At 44.7% G+C, this 22,207-nt stretch overlaps 1 protein-coding gene across 1 annotated transcript; it reads right to left on the bottom strand.

The window, feature by feature from the left end:
- Positions 1 to 6,021: 6,021 nt before the first annotated feature.
- On the bottom strand, positions 6,022 to 17,804 carry TVP23C (trans-golgi network vesicle protein 23 homolog C). Its single transcript, XM_065415398.1, has 7 exons — positions 17,706 to 17,804; positions 14,255 to 14,337; positions 12,713 to 12,857; positions 10,943 to 11,032; positions 8,945 to 9,076; positions 8,690 to 8,818; positions 6,022 to 7,862 (listed from the first exon to the last, which is right to left on the bottom strand). Exons 1-7 carry the CDS (start codon positions 17,802 to 17,804, stop codon positions 7,830 to 7,832), a joined length of 711 nt encoding a protein of 236 aa, XP_065271470.1. The 3' UTR covers positions 6,022 to 7,829.
- Between the last annotated feature and the right edge of the window lie 4,403 nt (positions 17,805 to 22,207).

Raw genomic sequence — 22,207 nt, 5'->3', positions numbered from 1 at the left:
CAAGTATTATTCTCCTTGTTTTACAGAATGGGAATTGAGGCACAAAGAAATTAAGGGGGGAGATTTTAAGGCTAATTTGGGAGTGGAGAGCTTAAGTGCCTTGGTTAGTCCCCCCCTTAAAGTGATTTAGCCACAGGCACACAGGAGAATCTGTGACCTAATCAGGAGTTGAACTCTAAGGCATGAGACAGGGACATAGGCCACCAAACACAAGATCCTCTTTCCTCCACTCACAACTTGAAAACTAACATTGAAATCCATATTAAATCCTTAGCAAGGTTTCCCCCCACCCCATCTCCATTTTGGGGGGGCATCAATCCATGAATCCCTTATCCTATTCACTTCAAATTTGGTATAAAAATTCATTTTCAGCTCCATAGCTAGCCTACCAATTTTGAGGTTAACATGACCTGCACTCCCCTCCCCCAGAGGCATGGGCCCCAAACACAGACATGTAATAGAAATACAACTGACACCTTAGCTATGGATCATTCACCCATCTGCCACTCAGCAACTGAAGTACAACCCAAAGTTGGTGGATTTAAAGGGGCTCAAAATTCAGGACATGAAAGAGTCCAGGTTCTCCCATTAACTAAGCCCAAATGTATATTTAAAAATCCACATTTACCTACATCAACATTAAACACACCACCGATTAGCACACATTCAAAAAGACGACACAGAAAGGAAATACAAATTATGTCCAGCATGGCAAAGTTAAGATCGCTACAAAAATCTGGAGTTTCTCTCCTTAAATTCACCAGATTTGTTACTGACATACCAAGCTGTCTGGTATCGCAGAGGGGTGTGACATCTGGCCAGCTGGCATGCCAGGCCGCCTCCAAAAATTGAGTTCAGAAATGGCAGTTTTGGAGGCACACAAAGATGTTTATTTCATCCAAATCCAAAAAAGTTGACTTTCAAAGAGAGAATGCCACCTTGCATTCAAGGAAGGAACACAACCAACAGGAGGACAACAGTACCTCACCCACCTTGTCTCTATCTTTTATTGGACCAACTTCTATTGGTGAGAGAGACACGCTTTCGAGCTTACACAGAGCTCTTCTTCACAAACAGAAGTTGGTCCAATAAAGATAGTACCTCACCCACCTTGTCTCTCCAATATCCTGGGACTACCATAACTACAACAGTGCAAACAACAGAAGAGGACAATAGTCATTTTGAACAGTTTATAACTCCATTAAAGCATACAGCTGCTTCTAACAGTTGGTGAATGGAATGTGATCAGGTAGAGAAAAGGCACCTCACCAGCCGGAGGGATTTTCTCCTGCTGAATTTCAAAGGCCTGCTGCAAACATAGAAGGTGTTGAGGCATCTCAAAAAAAAAAGCCTGCAAGAATCTTTTATAATGGAAAGTGTTTGGCAGACTAAATTATAGGAGGTGCTACCCACTCCTCCCATAACGTGTACAAAGAAATTATTCACAAACTGGAGATTGAGGGGGAAAGAGAGAGAAGCCTGCAACAGTGGGTTTTCAGCAACCCCATGGTCTTTAGAGTCGCTGCCACCAAAAAATCCCACCTCTTCGGGCTCTCACTCAGTGTAGAAAGGCAGCTATTTATATAGTAGAGACTCCACCCCTAATCCCAGCCTGCATTGTAGGTTAGGCACACAAAGATGGTTAAAATGGTGGACCACATTTCCCATGATGCCTTGTAATAGGCAGGCTTTTTAACCCTTACATCACTTAAAGAACTGGAGAGCTCCAGCTTCTGGTCCTCAAACCAGGGCTAACAGGAGGGGCTTCTGTCCCATACTATATTCCCTTGGCTACTTCCTCTTCATCAAGCATCCATTTGCAACAGAAAAACACTGAATTTGTGTTTTTAAAAAGAAGCTTTAGTTTTTACATTTTATGAAAAAAATAAAAACATACACTGTGGAACCCTCATTATCCTACCTAATTGGGACTGGGGCGAGATCCAATCATCAAAAATTTGGATAATCAGGAGAATGGGCAATGCTCAGGCTGTCAGCCCTGGATGGCGGGGCTCTGGCTGTCAGCTTAAAAATTGTAAATATATCAATTAAACATTGTGTTCAACTGATACCTATATATATATTGTGACTAGGGAAACCAAAGTTCCAGGTTTCATTTTAATTGCGGAAAAACATGGATTTTTATGTTCTTTTTTAATCAGAGAATTTTGTTTATTTTATCATGGAAAACTAGGATCCCTGCTCATCCTAAGATTTTGTATTTTAACTTCCCTGTTTCTTCAAGAAAAACAAAAGAAAGAAAAATCTAGAACAACGGGGCTAGAATATAATTTACAAGGTCCACAGTTTGTCTCCATGCTCACAGCAACTATAAAAATCAGCAGTATACAGGCTCCCTCTTGTGGAGGTGATAAACTGTGCAGCCGCATGAAGATTTCAGCAGTCACTGCACTGAGCTCTGCCTACGGACAAAGTTCTCTTTGTTCTAAACTTTCTTCATAGATATTATCTACAATATTTGGTGGCACTGTTAGTATCCCAGCTCCCAGCATTAGCAAGGATTACATGGCTGGGCATGAATGAAGCTCAGTTTTTAAATGTTTATAACTGAAGCATAGGTGCTGAAACTAGGGGTGCTGCCACACCCCCTGGCTTGAAGTGGTTTCCAATATATACAATTTGGTTAAATGGCTCTCAGCACCCCCACTATACAAACTGCAAACACTCAGACATGAATTTAACGTTTAGTATTGTGTTTGCAGAGTTAGGGTCCAGAGATACGTAAATCTAGATGCCCGAGTCTCACACAGAAGGTCTCGATCACAGGCAGGGATCCTGGAGCATTTCAGTTTTAGCAATCAGCTGTTCAAAAAAAATCCTCCCCTAAATCATGTAATAATATTGCCTGCTACGCAGCTATGTTTGACCATGTTTTCAGGCGCACACTGCCAGTTAGTGGCAATGGAGCGAGGGACACAAAGGGATAGAAAGCCAAAAATTGGCTTTCCTTGGTTAGAAAATAGGTATTTGGAAAGGGAAAAGACAGTGCAGGAACAGCATCAGAGCAGGGGCTACTAATGGAACAAGGGCGGGGAGGGGTCACTATAACTTGCAAGTCACCTATTTTTAGTGTAAGGTATTTGCTTGGGCCCTTGGCAACCTTGTGTTGGGGTTGCTAAAATTCCCAAACACTTATTTTTAAAACCTTAACCCTTGTTCTATTTAAGTTTCCTGCCTCCCTTACCCCCACTGCACTCCCTGGTCTGTCATATAGATAGTGTACTCCTCGGACCTGGGTTTGGGGCCCGGGTCTCCTCTTCCCAAGTGCTCAAAACTCATGAGTAGCCCCCAAAATAGCATCAGATTCTAAAAGCAATAGGTTTGGGATCTTTTTATTTGCCTGCTGCTGGTGGAACTTTTAGAGGGTCACAGTTGCAAACTTTTCTCTGCAGCTACAAGGGCTTAAAAAAAAAAAAAAAAAGGCATTTTTTTTTCAAAATGGAAGCTGAGATTCTCACATATCACATGACTCCAGGAGCTGGGGCTTCAAGAAATCAGCATGAGATAGCAACATTCTTTCCCTTACACAGGTATGGGACAGGAACAACTCTAAGTCACTGATGTTGCCAGTTTTACATGAGTGTAACAGCGGAGGCAGCCTCTTTTACTTAATCATCTGAGAAGTGATATGCATAGTAAGGATCAAATTCAGTCCTGGTGAACTCCATCAACTCTGAGGCCTGGTTTTCCATCTCCTTACTCCACTGATTAAGCTACACCAGTATAAGACCAGAGTGATGCAGCAGGGAATCAGGTTCTAGCAGCCCTAGCAGGTGCAAGGAGCATTCAACACCCCCTACAACCTAGCACCTTTGAACAGGCATCTCCATGGGAATTGAGGATATAGATGTCATTGCTCTCCCACCCCCAAACCATGAGGGCACAGAGCTCCAGTGCCACCTTTCTGTCCAGTCTAGCCAATAGGCTTGTTTAACAGCTCCTGCTGCCCCACTACCCTCCATAGCAGTGACACTCAGACCCAGGAGCTGCAAGTGACTCTTCACGGTGTCCTGCGTCTCTTTGCAGCTCATGATATTAAAACACTGACTTAATTATTAACCCATGTTATTAACCAATCAGAAGGCTTTTACTATGTTATTAACCAATTCTAGAGTACTTGTTCAGTCATTCTGCTGTGAGAATATGTTTATTTATAAAAATAGTAACTAAAACAATGAAGTCAGACTCCTGTGGCTCTTTTGGGTAATGCTGATTGCTAACTGGGCTCCCGAACCACAAGATCAAACTGCAGAGCTAGTACTACCACACCCCACAATTAGACAACATCTGTGGATGCCTGTGGTCATCCTGGTATGACCCCTGGTGGCCCAGGTATGGACCCCCCCATACTTCACCAGGACCACACCCCGGCATCCCTTAATAATTAGTGCATAGGCACTTTTGTATGAGTCAAGTAACTCTTTTGCTGGGGAGTTATTTAGTTTTCTCAGCCAAACCTATTATAGCAGGTTCTTCAGCCTTTACCCTTTCTTGGAATAAAGAGGTTTTTTCCTGCCCCCTCTGAGGGCTCATGGTTAGCTTACAGGCATATCTCTGCCCTCCCCAGGCCTACTTCCATGCAGAGGTTTTATGCTGCTTCTTGCAGCTAGCCACATTTCTTCCCTTCCTAGGCCTACCTTCTTCCTGACAGGTTTGCTACTCCTCACAGCTAGGCAGTTTATTCCTGCTCACCTTGGGCCTGCCCTCTTCCTGAAGGACTAGCAGGCAGTTTTTTCTCTTCTCATCCCCTCCAAACTGACTTAGGCCTGCTGTCTCCTCCCTATTTATACTCCCAAGCAGGTAGCACCCCACCCCCTCATCAGGCCCCAACAGGGTGCACCTGGTTAGTCATCAGGGTGGCTGAACTCACTTCATTTAAGGCTGTGATACCATCCTCTTCAGGGCCAGTGTAGAGATCTCTTCTGCAGCCCACACGGTGTGGTGCTCTCCCCAGAGCAGCTCTGTACAGCAGTTACCTCACCCAGCCCTAGCTGCAGACCGGGTAATTTAATCGTATAGCCTGTGTTATTGTGTGGTAGATACTGGGCCTCAGGGAGTGATTTTTGTATTTGTTTTCATTACTCCACAGACTGTAGAACCATTCAGATCAACTACAGGGTACTGGCTCGTATGGGTGAAAAAGCTGGGCTGATACATTCAGTTGCATATCTTATCTATGTTCCTGTTTGACTGTATTATGTGCAATAAAACAATTGATTTCATATCACTATTTTTGTTAAAAAATAAAACCACCCCAAAACAGAACACGCCAGCATTATCTCTTTAGTGCAATGATGTGCCTTGTAAAAGTACAATCCAGCCAACCTACATCTTCATGCATCTCTCTCTCTATGGACTCACAGTAGTCCCAACCTCACTAAAGAGAAGGGCTATATTTTGTATTTGTTTACCACTAGACAATACTTATTCCTTCCACTCGGCATGGCTCATGGTAGAATGGCTGCAGCTGAGAGGAGGGGACTTACAAGTGATTCAATGGACAAATTGGTTTCTCTCTTCAACTTCTCCCCACTGAACCCTATTACCCACTCTAGAGTGGGATTTTTCTCTTATTGTTACTCACTGCTTTGCAAAGATCAGTTTCATCACTGTTATTCTTTCCTGTGTCCATCCATCGGTTTCTTTGCACTCAAATATATTTTAGAGTGGTGTGGTGGATGAAGCACAGAGCTAGAAACACCCAAATGTTAACCTCTGCTCTGCCATGATTTGCTGAGTTGCCATGGGGCGCATCAGTTTCCTCATCTGTACCATGGGAACAGCAATACCTACCTCAGGGGGGGTGTGGTGTGCACTAATGTAAGCAAAGCAATTTGAGTTCCTCAGATGGAAGGAGCCATAGCTGCCCTTGTTAATAACATGTGACTCAACAAGCAATCCTTGTTAAGCTGTGTTGTTATTCCATTGCCTGTCAATCCAGTGTCATCAGTTTCTAGTAAGGGCACCCGATCTGGTAGACAAAGCATTATTTAATTTCAAGACTTTATAAATATTTATTTACAAAAAGATATTAGTCCAAAGAGTTTAACAAATGTACATCGCCGGAGTTTGAAGAGATTTTACAATTTCAATATATTGCTTTAGTATAGGAAGAAAAACATTGTTAATGCAATCCCACGATTTAGATCCAAAAAAAAGACTATGCTTTTAAATTAAAAATACCCATCCACGGTTATATTCTCCCCTCTGATGTAAAAGACCAATCCCCCTTCAACTGAGTTACTGGACAAGGGAGAATTGGTCCCCTCTCGACGCCACTTTTCAAGCAAAACACGTCACCTTCCTCCATCTAACTGAACAACATAACCCAAAAGTCCACGAGCACATAGCAGATGCAGATTTCTTACCAATCCCAGTGAATTTGTTGGCGGGCACAACTTGAGGAGCAGTTACAGCATGGATTAGTGTAATGCCAAATTGGCATTCAAGCATTAGGTTTCTTAGACAGCTCCGGAATATGAATTATTCAGATCGCATGAATCCACCCTGCCAGCAACACAGTGAGTGAGAGGAAAGTGGCCAGTTAAAAGTTTGGAATCATACCCTGAATTTTTAGTGAGGGCTGTTTTCAACTACTAATAATGTTCAGCTGCACTTTACTAGCAAGTGAGCCTGAGCATTTCTCTGTGTGTGTGGAACACAGGGGTCACATATGCATGTAGTGTTATATATATAGTACCAGTGGGGGAGAATCAGCGGTCAGTTATCTCCAATAACAGCAGTGCCATCCTTTGCAGACAGACTGGCAGTCAATGCAGGTCTGCAATACACCATTTTCTGTAGTGGCAAACTTACTGATGCACTTATCAGGCATCACCACCCCCCATCTATCCCAGGGAGCCTCAGATACCGCCTTGGGCACAGTGTAGATGTATCGTGGTCTGTTAAGGCAGCATGAAGTACTTTGTTTTATTAGTGATGGCCAGGCAACAACCACTCACAGCTTCACTTTGCTGCTAGTATTTTGCACGGCTTCCCCTGAAACCCACTGCCCATTCTCATGCTCTCTAAGGGTTTAGTTCCACACCATCCTAGCTCCTGCCTTATTTGGGAAGCAAAACTTATATAAATTGAGCAAGGTGGAATCAAAGCTGCAGCATAACCTCTCAGTCAGGTGGTAATTGGGCTGTCCAGAATATCGAAGTATCATTCATAAGTAAAGTAACTGAGCTGCTTAGATGTCACTTTAAGATCCCACCCAAGCCAATGACAGAAGTCCCACTGAATTCAATGGGAACAGGTTCAGGACCAACATCTGCTAACAGGTCATCTTCTAGCTACTTTCAATGTACAGAATAAGAGTGGGATTTAGACAGCAGTTACCTCCAACAGCAGAATTACTTCTGCAGGTAGTAATTCTGCAGGGTGAATTTCTATTTGATGCAACTGCTGGAGGGACGGGGGAGTTCTTGAATGATATAAAACCTGCCTCATTTACATTTTTCACACTGACAAATTATGAGGAAGGATGCCCGGTAGTTTTATCTCTTACTTCACCCCGGACTGTTTAGTTCCCATTTAGGCTCCAGATCTATGATTTTCTTTTAATTAAAAGATCAGGTGAATTAACTCAAGTGCCTTAACCAAACAACCTATTAGAAGAGCTCTGAAATGCAAACTGTTGCAGAAAAACTGAGAGTAATTTGCTATGAGAGTTGACCTGAAGTCTTACAAGATTTAATTTAAAAAAAAAATCCACACACAGTTTATGTAGCTCCTAAACTCATGGTCAGAAAACATTTACTGTTGTTCACCAGTATAAATCCAATCCAATTTTGGATCAGTCTTCAGGATTCGGCTTGGTCATCTTTAACCACAGTCTGCGGAAGAAAGAAAAGGGGCATTACTTCAGAACTAAGCTAGCCACAGCTGGACTCGTAGGGCAAATGCTTCAGAAAGACGGCCTGTGCCTTCTTGGATAGGAAACCCTTGACAAATCAAAGAGGTTGACTAAATTTGAGCCAAAAAACTGAGTTAGGCTATGTCTTCACTGCAAAATGAGGTGTGTTTTTATACTGAGTCAACTATTTCAATGTAAAATCCTAGTGAAGATAAGGCACAGGTAGTTTTTACCTTGATGCAGCTAGTCAACCCCAGGTGAGGGGGTAGATTGTTGACAATGGTGTGCTACAGATGGAACTTAGTCCCAAGTATACCACAGAGCATCACGCTAATTCATCAGGACGTCAAGCTGCGAAGAGGGCAAAGTACTAATACCCATGCTGGGGAACTCCTAATAAGGAGTTCTTCCACCCCTCACCCCATACTCTCTTTAGGCCCAGGCAGGGGAGGAAGTTTGTGGACAGAAACACAGATATGGTATGTGAGAAACAGCCTTCCTCCCCACTCCTGCAGCAAGAGATTTGCAATGAAACCACCACTTTTTACACTGCCCAGCAAATTGTAAAACCAACCTAAAATTATTGAACGGTACAAGCTTTTCTACATGCAGCAATAAAGACGATAAAACTCAGCCCAGTTAGCTTGGTCTTGCTATGGCACTGCCAGCTGAAAGCTACTGGGCTAAAGAAGACTGCTCCAAAGTAACTTGGTTAATGAGCCAAGTCTCAGTGTCCCATGTGCCCTATTTAAACACATGCTGAGAAGGAACATTTAGGCTTCACTCAGTAACCTGTGGGATCCTCACCTGCCGCAAGAACTGTCTTCCAAGATAGGAGGTAGCCATGCTGGTTAAATTTGTTCTTCTGCCCACTTTACACTTGATATAACCATACAGGTTGGCCCCCTGTAGCACCACTCCCATTGTAACCACTGCCTGTGACAGAGGAGAAAAGACACAAGGAACAGGGGTTTATTGTCCAGTTCTCTAAAGTCAGAGGTGACAAATCTGTCCAGGTATTTAATGCACCCAGTCACTATAGGATTGAGGTGCTAAACTCACCAGCCATTTCACTTTGAATGAGAACAGGGCACTGAAGGCAAATATCACCCAGATGATAGGACAGGTAACTAGTCCTAACCAGAAGATTCGGGACTCTGCTTCAGATGAAACTTTCTTCCCTTGAGCCGATGCCTGGAAATGGAAGGAAGTAGAAACTGAGCAGTCTGTTTCCTTGTACAGCTCACAGTATCATTAAAAATGACCCAGAACCAACATCCCACAAGTGTTTGCATCCATACTGCAGCGCACAAGTGACTGCTAAGATGCACTCCTAAGGCACGTGGGGAGCTTTCTAGCCCTCTTGGTGCTGTGGAAACATGGCATTTTTTTTAAAAAGGACTTTTCCTGTCAGTTTTCTGGCTGAAATGAAAAGTGTGGAATATGCCCTTTGCTATTTTTAGGGACTGGATAAGGGACATTTTTGAACTATTAACATAACACCCCAAGTTCCTGATAACATCAACCACCAGAAGAGCGTATCAGTGGCCCATCATCACATGCCCTAGTGTACAGTGTCTCTATTACAAACCAAGGGGGGGAGGAGGGGAGAAGGGAACTAGTGATACATCTTATTACTGTTAGGAAGCTGGTGTTGCCATAGCCAGCAAAACTTCCCCTCAAAACAATCATCAGCTAACTGGACTGCCGCATCTTTATTAACACTTAGCACTTGCTTATTTTCAAGTCCCTTGTAGTGTATTGCACTGTATAATTATACAGCACGAGACAGGCCAAGACATACTGCAGAGCCCTAGGTATATTTCAAAGCACTGTATAGGCAACTATGTCTAGCTGCTCCCAATAGATGCAAAATTAAATCCTTATGCCCTTGGTAAGTAGGCCAATGTAGAGTAGTACAAACAAAGGGGACAGTGCTAATTCATACAGACTTACTATGTTTATATGTTTTCATACTAGTTCCTAGCATTACTGAGCCTGAGGTCATGTCTACCAGATGTGGAAAGAATCGAGCCTGTGAGCACAAGCTCTCAAGCAAGCATCCATTCCCTATTTATATATTTTCCCCCAAGACAATATTAACCTAATATAGCTTTAGGAGGTTCAGACAACTCAACTGAACTGCAAGTATTCTATTTCTTTTCCTCTGCTCTAGTTTCTCTAAACTAGTTTGATCTGGAGAAAGGGTGGTCCAGTGGTTAAGGTGTTAGTCTAGGATTTGAAAGACCTGGGTTCAAATTCCTGCTCAACCACAGAATTCCTGTGTGCCCTTGGGCAAGTCACTTAGTCTCTCTGGGCCTCAGTTCCCCATCTGTACAGTGGGGATAACTGCCTTCCCTGCCCCACCAGGGAGTTGTGACAATAAATACATTGAAGATGGTGAGGTGTTGAGACACTATGGTGATCGGGGCCATATAAACATTTAAGATTAACAGACAGATCGTTTAAGAACATAAGAATGGCCACACTGGGTCAGATGAAAAAGGTCCATCTAGCCCAGTATCCTATCTTCTGACAGTGACCAATGCCAGGTGCCCCAGAGGGAATGACCAGTATAGGTAATCATCAAGTGATCCATCCCCTGTCACCCATTCCCAACTTCTGGAAAACAAAGGCACGGGACTGATGAAACATTATGAGAGTTAAAATATTTAATATCAAAAGTCTTACATTGACTTCACACAGTGAAATGGTCTTTGTTCTTGGGATCCCACAAATGAAAGCTGGGGGCATGGCTGGACGCTAGCTATCCACGATGACCTGTTTCACATTTACACCAAAGGACATTCAGAGCCTCTAGGTCACTGGCTCCATATCAGATCAGGACAGGATAGTGACTGAGAACCATTCAGAGAGTGGCTGAGGGTTAACAACATTTGATGGCCATGCACTAGCCTGTATGAAACAAGCTGGTGCTTTCAGCCTGTGACTAGTGCCAAATGTCCACCTCACAAAATCCACCTCTCACAAGTGTCACTCCTCGGTACATGGAGATTTTACCAAACTGCAGCAGTTAAAACACAAATATTAAACATTTACCTTCCTGGCTTCAAACACCCAGTGACTCTTGCCATCATCATCCACCTGGTTCCACCAGCGAAGGCCGACCATCAGCCGACCCGTAACATTCTGGAGAGGGTTAAATACAGGAGGAAATGGGGTTCAGAGATATTTTAGCCCTATACCGCCAACCAAAGAAATCCTTCCTGTATCTTGCCCATGAAATACCAGAATCAACATTCAAAACCAATTCTTCCCATGTCTTCTAAACTCCTAATGTCTTCAATTGCTATGGCAACCTCAACAACCAATGCCACCACTTATTATATCAGTTGCTACCAGACCATATTCCTTAAACTGTATTATAGGTGATGCTGGTAGTTATCGGCATGGCTTATATTTATGGCTGCCTAACAGTTCCCATTATAAGACAAGGAGGAGGACATACACTGGAATTTGTAAGACTTTGTGATATGGGCCTCATCTGTCAAAAAAGTCATCAGCTGTCACTGTTTGAACTGAAATCTTCCAAGTCAGTAGTCTGCCTCAGGGTGGGAAGACTGGGGCTGGCTGGATATCAGTGGGATGAGTGGGGAAGTTTGGGACAAGTAGCCTCGGAAGTGGACTGGGGATGGGAAAGACTGGGACAAAGAGCCTGGAATGAGGATTTAGGATCACAAATAGCATGTGATCTTGTAATTTAAGACTGTATCATAATTCACACATACTGTACTGTACAAGGGGATAAACTAAGATTGCACAGGCAACCTTAACTCTAGCATCTCCTAATTTCTGAGAGTGCTTGACACTGTAATCTTAACGTTCTTTTAATGTAAAGTTTATGTGTAATGCCATGTGCTGTAGGCTTGCACTAGGTATTCTAACTGGGCTCCAAAGGTAGCTTCTCGGTATCCTTATTCTGTCCAAGGCATTAGCAGAGCTCAATTGGGGCATGCTGTTGGGGAAGATCCTGTTGTTTCAATATTAACACTTCCAGTAATAAGGTAACTCATCAGTCTGACGGGCTAGGCTACAAAGTCACCATATACATAACTCTGCTAAGAGTGACGAGCAGAAGCAGCTTTAAAGAGAAAGCAGTTTATACCACCAAGCAGCAGAACTGTGCACTCCTGTTTTAAAGCCCAATAATGAATTTGTATTAGGTGTGCGTTAGTAATAATAATTAACATGATATTCCAGGGCAAGCCACAGCAACAGCCTGGTAGCTTCTCTTGAGGTGGGAACTGAGAATACCTTGTCAAATGCTAGTGCAGTAAAGCAAGGTGTCTTCATTAGAGGGTAATGGAGTGGAAAGCCAAGTTCCTAACAGTATTGGGATAGTACTTTATTCTTGAATTTGGTGATCTCAATAAGCAGAGTCAAGTATAATGCAAGTAGGCATTGTTTAGGATCTCTCGTGGCCATGCCAATGTATTTTCTAGCATCTTCAGCCCAACAACAATTAATTTCAATATTAAGAAAAAAATGTGGGTTGGAGTTTTCTGGCAAGTCTTGAATCTGAAGGAGACCTCATCATTTCTGTTTATGAAGCCTATACTGCATCAAAGGGAAGTCTGAGATTAACCCCCACCCCATCCACCCCTCCAAAATAAATGAGAGAGAGACATAATTTGAGATTAAGAGATTCCCAGAATTTCTAAAGTTCTTAAAGAAATTGTAATGTTTCATAACTTGCAGGATCTAAAAGAGTTGACTTTATTTTTGAACAAAGCCAAACATATTCAGACAGTTTGACCTGGCCTATTGCTCTCTTGAAAGAATATTTTAAAGTGATAAAAGGGGACTTACCTTTACTGCCCAAAAGTCACACGACAGGAGCAGGATAATTGACACCATGCAGGCAATAAAGCTGCTGCTGATCAGTTCACAGAGAAGATAGACAACTATTGCACTGACTCGGAAGAACAAGTGGAAAAATGATGCCACTGGGTGCCTGTAAACAATACATCAGAAATACAATTCAGTCATATGTCTCTGAAACAAGACTGAAGCCACTTGGTAAAGAGATGACATGTTCTCTCAAGGCAGAAGAGGATTTTTTTCATCTGCACAGCCTAGGAGGGCAAATTCCTTTAAATGAGGCCAGTTTGCAGAGCATGCTGACAACAGTGGCAAAGATGAGCATCGCAGCGCTAGTACACATCATTCTATATAGCATAACAAAGTCCTCTAGGTCAGAGGTTCTCAACCTTTTTCTTTCTGAGGCCCCTCCCAACATGCTATCAAAACTCCATGGCACAGCTGTGCCACATCTGTTTTTCTGCATATAAAAGCCAGGGCTGGCATTAAAGGGTAGCAAGCAGGGCAATTGCCCGGGGCCCCACACCACAGGGGAGACCACAAAGCTAAGTTGCTCAGACTTGGCTTCAGCCCCGGTGATGGGGCTCGGGGCCCCTGGCTGCAGACCTGGGCAGCTGGGCTTTGGCCTTCTGCCCTGGACCCTAGCAAGTCTAACACTGGCCATGCTTGGTGGACCTCCTGAAACCTGCCCTCCGCAGCCCCCCCAGTGGAGAACCACTGCTCTAGGAGATAACTCCACACACTTATCCTGCCTGTGGCCATTGTTCAAAGTGCATGCAGGATTTGAGGTGGGAGAGAAGAAGGGAGCAGGTGAAGCCCCTCAGAAGTACTCAATATGTAGCAGTTTTTGAGTGGTAACATTAAGACAAACACTCTCTTGAGTTGAACAGAAACAGATTGCACCTCTCTATAGGGAAATGCTACTCTTTTCTCGGTCTGCTCTGGTGTGTTTCCATTTCAAAGAGGCTTTACTTTACAGGAGCTCCCTGTGTATGGCTGTACAGCGTATTTGGGGGTAAAGCAGGAGTGAGGCTGCTGGATCAGCCACTATGATATGGCATGCAAGGGGAAGAAGGGAAACAGAACAGAGGCTATTCCAGACATGAGACTGGAGAAATGCTCATGGAGTGGCCTAGAAAGAAGAATTCCTCCCTCTATGTCCTGAAAAACTCCCTATTACACAAGACGCAGTGCACTGGAGCTAGGATTTTGGCCAGTTCACACCTCTTATTGTTTCAGACTGTGTTCCTGAGTCTGCACACAGACAACATAGGGACCATCGCAACCATAAAGAGGTGGACTTTTTTTTAATGGAAGATTAAATTCTTCAGCAATTCATGAGTAAGCCTCCTACCCTCCCCATTTGCCAGGAAACATTTCTTTAAAACATGACATTCACTTCTAAGAGAGAAACTCACTGCTCTTGCACCAATAAGAGACACGAAACAAACAAGAACAAACACGCCAGTCCTGCCTCTGCCACATTTGTGGGTGGAACCCATGAAGGAACAATTTCTACTAATCACAGACCTTATCTTTGACTTTTTTGATCTCGTGGATACTTCTTCATCTGCATCAAACAGTGACACATCTTCAGTGTCATCATTACTGTCCTAAAGTGGCAGACAGATACGAAATGTTACAAGAGAAGTAATTGATACAGTATTTTCAGATGCAAAAAGGGGATGGTTTTGATTATCCAGAATTATTCTGATGAGGCCTTAAGGTCAAAGAACTTGGAAATTAACCAAATGCAACAGAAATTACACATGTACCCCAAACTGTTTAAACACTGTCTCCTTCATCTTGCATCACGTGAAGACCATCTTAAACACATGCTTTGAGTCCAAAGGGCCCTTTTGCAAACAGCAGGGTAATCTCAGGTCTTAATGTAAGTCCTTTATGCACACAGCCTCAGTCCTTTTGAGCATTTCTGGACTTCTTGTTTATTTTCAGAGGCATAAACCTCGGCTTGTCCATGTTATATTAGGGTTCCACAGAGGACATAAATGGTGAAATTAGGGGCTGTCTATTTCTCAGAAGTTGGAAGTTACTTGTCTAAAATCTGATTTACACATACTTTTTGCATTGGTATAACTATTTCAGTAAAGAGTGCGATTTTTTAACCAAAATAGTTATAAGGGTACAACCCCTAGTGTGGACAGTTATGCCAGTATAAAGGGGCCTTCGCTGATATAGCTTATTCTCCTGTCCAGCTCCTGTCCATGTGAGAATAAGCTATACTGATGTAAACACCTTTATACCAGTATAACTGCATCCACATTAAGTGGGTTGTATCGCTTAAACTACACAGATATAGTTAAATCAGTACAAATTTTATGTGTAGTGTGGCAAAGTACCGTCTCCTCCGCAGCAGGCTCAGTCCTTTTTAGCCTTGGAGACACAGGCTTGGGCAAGGCAAATCCCTGCAGGTAGCGCAGGGTCTGGCTATTCCTTTTCTCAGTCAGCCCCTTGTGCTTGTTTATCTTCCCTTCTGGGGACAGAGTGCAGCCTTCCTTGCAGGAAGGGTTCAGAGTCTTGCTGCTCCTAACTTACTGGCAGCTTCCCTGGTTCTCTCACTCTCTCTCCCCCCTCCTTCCACACTGGGGAGGGTTTAAAAAGGTCCCAAGCAGTTGGAGCCAGCTGACCCTAATTAGTTCCCTAGTAACCCCTTGCCCAGCTGAACCTTATTTCCCCATGGTTCTCTCTCTTCAGTGGCTTGGGAGAGGCCTTTTTAACCCCCTGGGACTGATTACTACCCCCTTTGTAGCTGTTTGTCCTGGGTTTGCCACAGTAGACAAGCCCTCAGATATCTCCAGTGCGGTAAATTTTCTTTTCAATGGGCACACTTAACTGCCATTAACACTAAATCAGGTGTTTGTGTGACAGGGTAGCATTTTAAAAAAACATCTGGCACATCTTTATCACAGAGTTTACAAAACTAAGATAGAGGATCTTCTCCTGCCTTCACTGTACAGCAGATCCTTTCTGTAAGGCCTGCCCAAGTCCAAGCTCTTCGGAGTCACTCGCATGCAGAATGCTGCAGAGTTGCTACGCATACAAAGAAAATCACATCATGCATTCTTCAAAATCCTTCTGACTTCTCATTCAATTCAGGAATCTGCTCAAATTTGCCCTAACTGTTTTTACGACTCTTATCACTCGGCACAGTGGACCTACCCCAGCCCAATACACAGGTCATGGGTCAAATTCAGTGTTGATGTAATGCAGTGTTACAAATTAGTCTTTATTGAGAGATCTCAGGCATTCGCACAACTGAGCTTTTTTCAAAGTTCCATGTATTTGTCTGCACTGGCTTTATGAATTTATATTAAACTTGAGTTATGCCTGTAAGTTCATGTCCCTGAATGTCTGATCCCGGATGGTTTTTTTTTTTTTAATTATTTGATGAACACTACACAATACAATGGCACATGTCAGCCCTGATTTTGCAAACAATCAAACAACTGATTAAGTATATGAGTAGTCCCAGGGACTACTCACATGCTTAAAGTTCAGCATGAGTTTAAGCATTTGCAGGATTAAAAAAAACATAATCTGGTCATTTTTTATGTGCATCATTTTCAAAATTTGGCATAATTCCTTGGCATCTACAAATATATCACATCACTGTTAAGACACCTTTCCTATAAGAGTTTCTATAGTTCTGTTAAATAACTGATTACTGAAGATTGCAAGAGGTTTAATAATGAAAAGCATTCATGTCTTTGTTCTTTGCATTTACTTGGCTCAATGAAATCCAGATCCCCGACTAGGGCCTACTGATGCTACCACAATATAAATCCTAATTAAGAAGTAATTGGCAAATGGTTTAGTTAAGACAGGGATCGGCAACCTTTGGCACGCAGCCCGCCAGGGTAAGTTCCCTGGCGGGCCAGTTTGTTTACCTGTCGCATCCGCAGGTTCGGCCAATCGCAGCTCCCACTGGCTGCGGTTCGCCTCTTCAGGCCAACTGGGGGCTGCAGGAAGCGGCGGGAAGCAGCAGCCAGCACATCCCTTGGCCCGCGCCGCATCCCACAGCCCCCATTGGCCGGGAACGGGGAACCGCGGCCAGTGGGAGCTGCGATCAGCCGAACCTGCAGACGCAGCAGGTAAACAAATCGGCCCAGCCCACCAGGGAGCTTACCCTGGCAGGCCGCAGGCCAAAGGTTGCCGATCCCTGAGTTAAGATTTCCAGTTACTAGTGTTTATCCACGTGCGTTTATTTTCAGGTCAATTATTGCTTATTTTTAGTAAAAATATTTTGGTGTTTTAAAAGTGTTCCACCTAAAGTATTGTTTTAAAAAAAGGGCTCCTCACAAGCCCCCTACCTCCAAGCAGCGGTAGACCCCTGGTATTCATATCTTAACCTGCCCCCCGTCTCCTAGTAATTCTTTTGCTATGCTCCCACGCCCTGAAATAACTGCTCTGACCCGATCACCACCTGCCCAGAACCCCTTCCATCTGGACCCTTGCCCTCCGACCCCAGCTCGCCGCCTACCCTGAACCCCCTTCCACCCTGACCCCTGCCCTCCGACCCCAGCTCGTCACCTACCCTGAACCCCGTTCCACCCTGACCCCTGCCCTCCGACCCCAGCTCGCCGCTTACCCTGAACCCCGTTCCATCCTAACCCCTGCCCTCCGACCCCAGCTCGCCGCCTACCCTGAACCCCGTTCCACCCTGACCCCTGCCCTCCGACCCCAGCTCGCCGCCTGCCCTGAACCCCCTTCCACACTGACCCCTGCCCTCCGACCCCAGCTCGCCGCCTGCCCTGAACCCCCTTCCGCCCCGACGGCAGCACCACCAGCTCTGCTCACCCTCCCATGGTGGCCTCTGAGCCATGAACCCTCCTCCTACCTCTTCAATCACCGACCCCTGACCCTTGGCCTCTGACCCTTTGCCCCTCCCCGCGCCAGGCCATTGCCAGCGGAGACCGAGGGGCAACCCCACTAACCCCGGGCTCCTCGGGACCCTCCTCACCTGCCGTAGCATCGTTGGAGCCGCCTCACTTCCGCCTCCCGCCACGTCACCGCCAGGGGCCAATCCCTCACGTGAGCCCCGCCCGTCGCGTGTCGTCATCACACCGCGCCAGGTGGGCGCATGAACAATGCGTGAGTGACAGCCCCTGGCAGCGGACGTGAGAGCGGCTGGTTGCCCTGGCGGCGCGGGCTCTCGGCAGGACCCCGTGTAGGCCCAGCGGCTCCTCAGGGCCTACCGTGGCGCTGGGGCGCTGCAAGGCCGTCCTCTCCCCAGCACCAGCCTCTCCAGGCTCCCTGCCCCGCCCCCCCCAGCTCTTTGTGGCGTGGCCGGGCCGGCGCCTGTCAGCTGGAAGGTCCCCAGAGCAGCCCCCACCCCCGTGGTAGGGGATCGGAGTCGGGCGGTTTCCCCACGGCGCGTCGCCCCGGGTAACTGCATGGTTGGGAGGGCCTGGTGCTGGGGAGAGGTGCCATGTGCCAGGGAGCTGCAGTGCTGTCAGCCCGGCACCACGCGTCTCCACTGCAAACCCTGCAGCACCCAGTGTAGACACTTGCTGCAGCAAGGTAGTAAATCCTCTCGAAAGGTAGCAGCTATGTCAAGGGAAGAATTCTTCCATTGGCCTGTCTGCATTACAGGGGGGGTTAGGGGTTACCATACGTCCAGATTTTCCTGGACATGTCCGGCTTTTTGGTCCTCAAATCCCCGTCCGGGAGGAATTTCCAAAAAGCCGAACATGTCGGAGAAAATAGGGAGGCATGGTAAGGGGACCCCAAGTGCGAGTGGCTGCAGCAAAACTTACAACTCCCGCAATCTGCCGAGGCACAGAGGCAGCGGGCGGCATCCAAGCACGCAGCCACTTCCTCCCCGGGCTCCAACTTTCCCAGCTCCCGCCGCTCTCCACCTTGCGCCGGGGCCGAAGCAACTTCCCCAGCGCAGCAGCAGCCGGAGCCCAGGGAGGAGGCGGCTGCGCACTCGGATGCCGCCGGCCACCTCTGTGCCCCCGCAGATCGGGGGAGTTGTTAGTTTTGCTGCAGCCACTCGCACTCGGGGTCCCCCGAGCGTCTTTTGCCCGAGTGCTACTGGCTTCACGGTTTGCAGCGCGGTTGGGGTTGGAATGGGAGCGGGGAAGGGGCGGAGTTGGGGTGGGGCGGGGCCCCCGTGGGGTGTCCTCTTTTTTCAGTGTTGAAATATGGTAACCCTAGGTTAGGTTGACTTAACTATGCCTCCCACGGGGCGTGAAATTTTTCACAGACCTGAGCGATGGAGCCAGGGTGACCTAAGTTTTAGGTGCAGACTAGTCCTGAGGTAGGGATTTGTAGCAATGTAGTGACTCTGATGTGAATTCCCTTCACATATGTTGCTTTATCTTTCTTAACAGTAAAGAGGCATTCTTTAACTCAAGGTAACTAGTGCATGAGAGCTATCTTGACTTAAAAATACAGTCATGATGAGACAAGGCACTTTAGATTGATCATGGGTACACTAGGTGAGGCCAACCCCAGATGGACCTGTCTAGTTGACTAAAATGCCTTGATTTCACTGTATTTTTTCCCCTTTGGATTGCTCATGCGCATTAGTAAACCTGAGGTAAAAATCACACCTTTTTCAGCAGCAAAGACAAGGCCTTAGAAAGTGCTCTGCAGTTACAACTACTGTTAAGTCAGCCCTGCTCCTAGTTTTGGCACACCAAGATCCAAATTGTGATGTTTGGTCCTCAATGTTTCCAGCTGCTCAACAGCATTAAAAGATACTAAAAGTATGTTCAGCATTTTCCAGCTCTTTCCTTTCCACATGAGCAATTGCTGTAGTTGTCAGAATATGTTTTTCAGTCACCACCTGAAGCAGGGTGGCATATGCAGTTGATGAAGGGAGGGGAGCAGGCATCTCTGTTAAGGTGCAGTCCAAGCAATGAAAAAGTAGGAAAAACTCCTGGCTTAGCAAGCTGTTGGGTATATACAGCTGCAGGTTTCTATGCCAAGTATCCTTAGAGATGTCTTCAAGATTTATCTTGGGTTGTGTTTAATCTTCTCTGACTCTTAGGCCCAGATTCTCTTCTCCCATCAGTTTTACACTCAAATAACTCGACTTCAGTTGAGAGATTCCTGATTCAGACTCGTGTATGTGAGGTAGAATCAAGCCTGTAAGCCTTGTGTGTGCCAAGGAATGTAAGGGAAAACTTCCTATTGGTGCTATTACTGATGGCTCCTACTGCTCCAGATACAGATATCTCTCTATTTTAGAAGTAATTTGGTTTGTTTGGGAATCGCAAAAGATTGTGGAAAGAAAACAAAATTACAAAGTTATTTTAGGAAGCAGAAACTACTTTTTTTCCATCCTGTAAGTCATAATAAGTTTAGTATAGCACAATGCCTATTACAGACCTTACCTGGCACAGAAGGTTTATGAAGACAATCAATTTTTAAAATCACCAATTTTAAAAACATTTTTTCTGCTTTTCGTTGTTTGTGAATCTTTGCAGAATAACTGTAGGTGACATCACTTTATTCTGCATATGTGAAGTCAAAATTAGTTTTACTGCAGCGGGAGTAGTATGGGGGCTTAACTATTTTGTCAAGTATAAGAAAAAATACTTAAGGCTTATTCCTCACCATCTCTCCAACCTGGAGATCTGCGTGGGTAAGAATGAGTTTGCTCAGCTCTTGTATAATATGTAGAATCAGTAATGATTTAATTTTTTTAAAATGAGTAGTTCAAAACCAGTGAAAGAATCAAGAAGTATTTTCATCTTGCAAAGTTTTACCCTTGCTTATTCCCAACAGTGTCAGCTTTCTACTAATTTGTACTTGCCCCTGATTGAATGGAACTTCTGGGAATGAGTCTGAACATCTATAGCAATATTTCCTATTATCTCTATAAATAAATACTTAAAGCACGTAACTGGTTGGCTCAAGCATCCAAATGCTAGTGAAAATGCAGACAATGAGTGGAGAAAAGGCCTGGGAGGAGATGAGAACCCACGTTCCCTTTGACATGACTCAGAGTTATGGGTTGGCAGCACCTGTCTGGATCAGGCCAAACATGTGGTAATAAAGAGCACTTCACAAACAAGGGCCTTGATCCTGCAGACTTGTACGCTCCAGAGCAATAATGGAGACCCAAACTACAGCACTGTGCTAATGTATGAAAACCAGAATGTGAAACTGACTACCAGACAACTTAATTACCGCATCCAAAATAAGTGAAATGCAAACAAAAATGAAATGTGGAGCTTAAAATAAATTTTTAAAAATTAGTTCAATTTAATAATCTCAGGTCACATGACCGACAAGGGATTTAACATGATTTTGAGGTTAATGGTGTCCATTTAAGTTCTAATTAAAACCAAAAGTGATTTAATTTTGTAAACTACAGGTGGAGGAAAATATTGCAGCTGAGAGAGGGAGCTGAGCACAGTTGAACACACTGAGATTGTATGTTCTGATGCTATATAAGAACCCTGAGTTGACTGGTTAATCCATTTACTGTGGTTGTCTGTGCCTTGCAGATACCAAATATAAAGCCATGGTCTAAGTAATTTGACACATTCCTATAGTCAATCCACTGGGTCCAATCCTTTCAATGGGAAGAGGGTCTCATGCACTCTAAGGGCTTGTCTTCACTAGGAAATTTAATCATGTCTAAACATGATTTTTAATCTTGAGTTAGGTGACAACGCTGACAACAACTGACTGGTCAGCATCCGCAAGGATAAATCGTGTTCCACATTGTGTCAGATACTGATGGGTAAACCCTAGTACATCTGCACTGACTGTCAGCAGTGTGTTAACTAACTCAGCTGTTAACAATCAAGTTTAAATGCAACTAAATTTCTAGGGAAGATAAGGATGAAATTCACCCCGTGCAGAGACCCAGCACTAGGCCTATGCACTATTTTCATCCCTCTTAAGCCCTCAAAGTAAGATTTAAGCAAGACAAGGCCTTGTGCTGACCCTTTATTCAGGGTGAACTTGACACTAATAAAATTGGTCTCATAGGAAAATCCATGTAAATTTTTCAGTACGGAAGCAATCTATGCTAGAGTAGAGATGTGCAAGGCTCCTTGATGCTGTCTGCTTGTATTTACAGTTCTCTCTCTCAGAACAAGCAGTTTCAATTACAGTCCAACAAGGAAGATACAAGTACAAAGAAATGTTATGGTTGGGTACATTTATTTTGTATAATAAATAGGCACATTTGATGTGGCTCAGACACCTGGTGAATTGCCCCCAGGATTGCAAGGGTCAGGCACCCCTTGCTCAAAACATAGGTCAGATGATCAGCCTCTTGGAGCTTGTCTGAGGCCTCATGAGGAAAACTTGCAAGAATAGCACTGTGTGGTGATCACAAGGGGAGATGCTGATGATCACATTTAAATCAGTCTACAGTAACACTAGGCCCAGCTGAATAATAATCTCATAGGCTGTTGTGAGGACTATTTAACTATGTCAATAATATTTTCTTGAAGAGTCATGCAGTGTTCCTTATATAATCCCTCCCCCAACAGA

This window comes from Emys orbicularis, chromosome 13, assembly GCF_028017835.1.
Source record: "Emys orbicularis isolate rEmyOrb1 chromosome 13, rEmyOrb1.hap1, whole genome shotgun sequence".
Classification (NCBI taxonomy): domain Eukaryota; kingdom Metazoa; phylum Chordata; order Testudines; family Emydidae; genus Emys; species Emys orbicularis.
The sequence above is the reverse complement of the archived record's forward strand: the minus strand, read 5'-3'. Positions and strand labels throughout refer to the sequence as shown.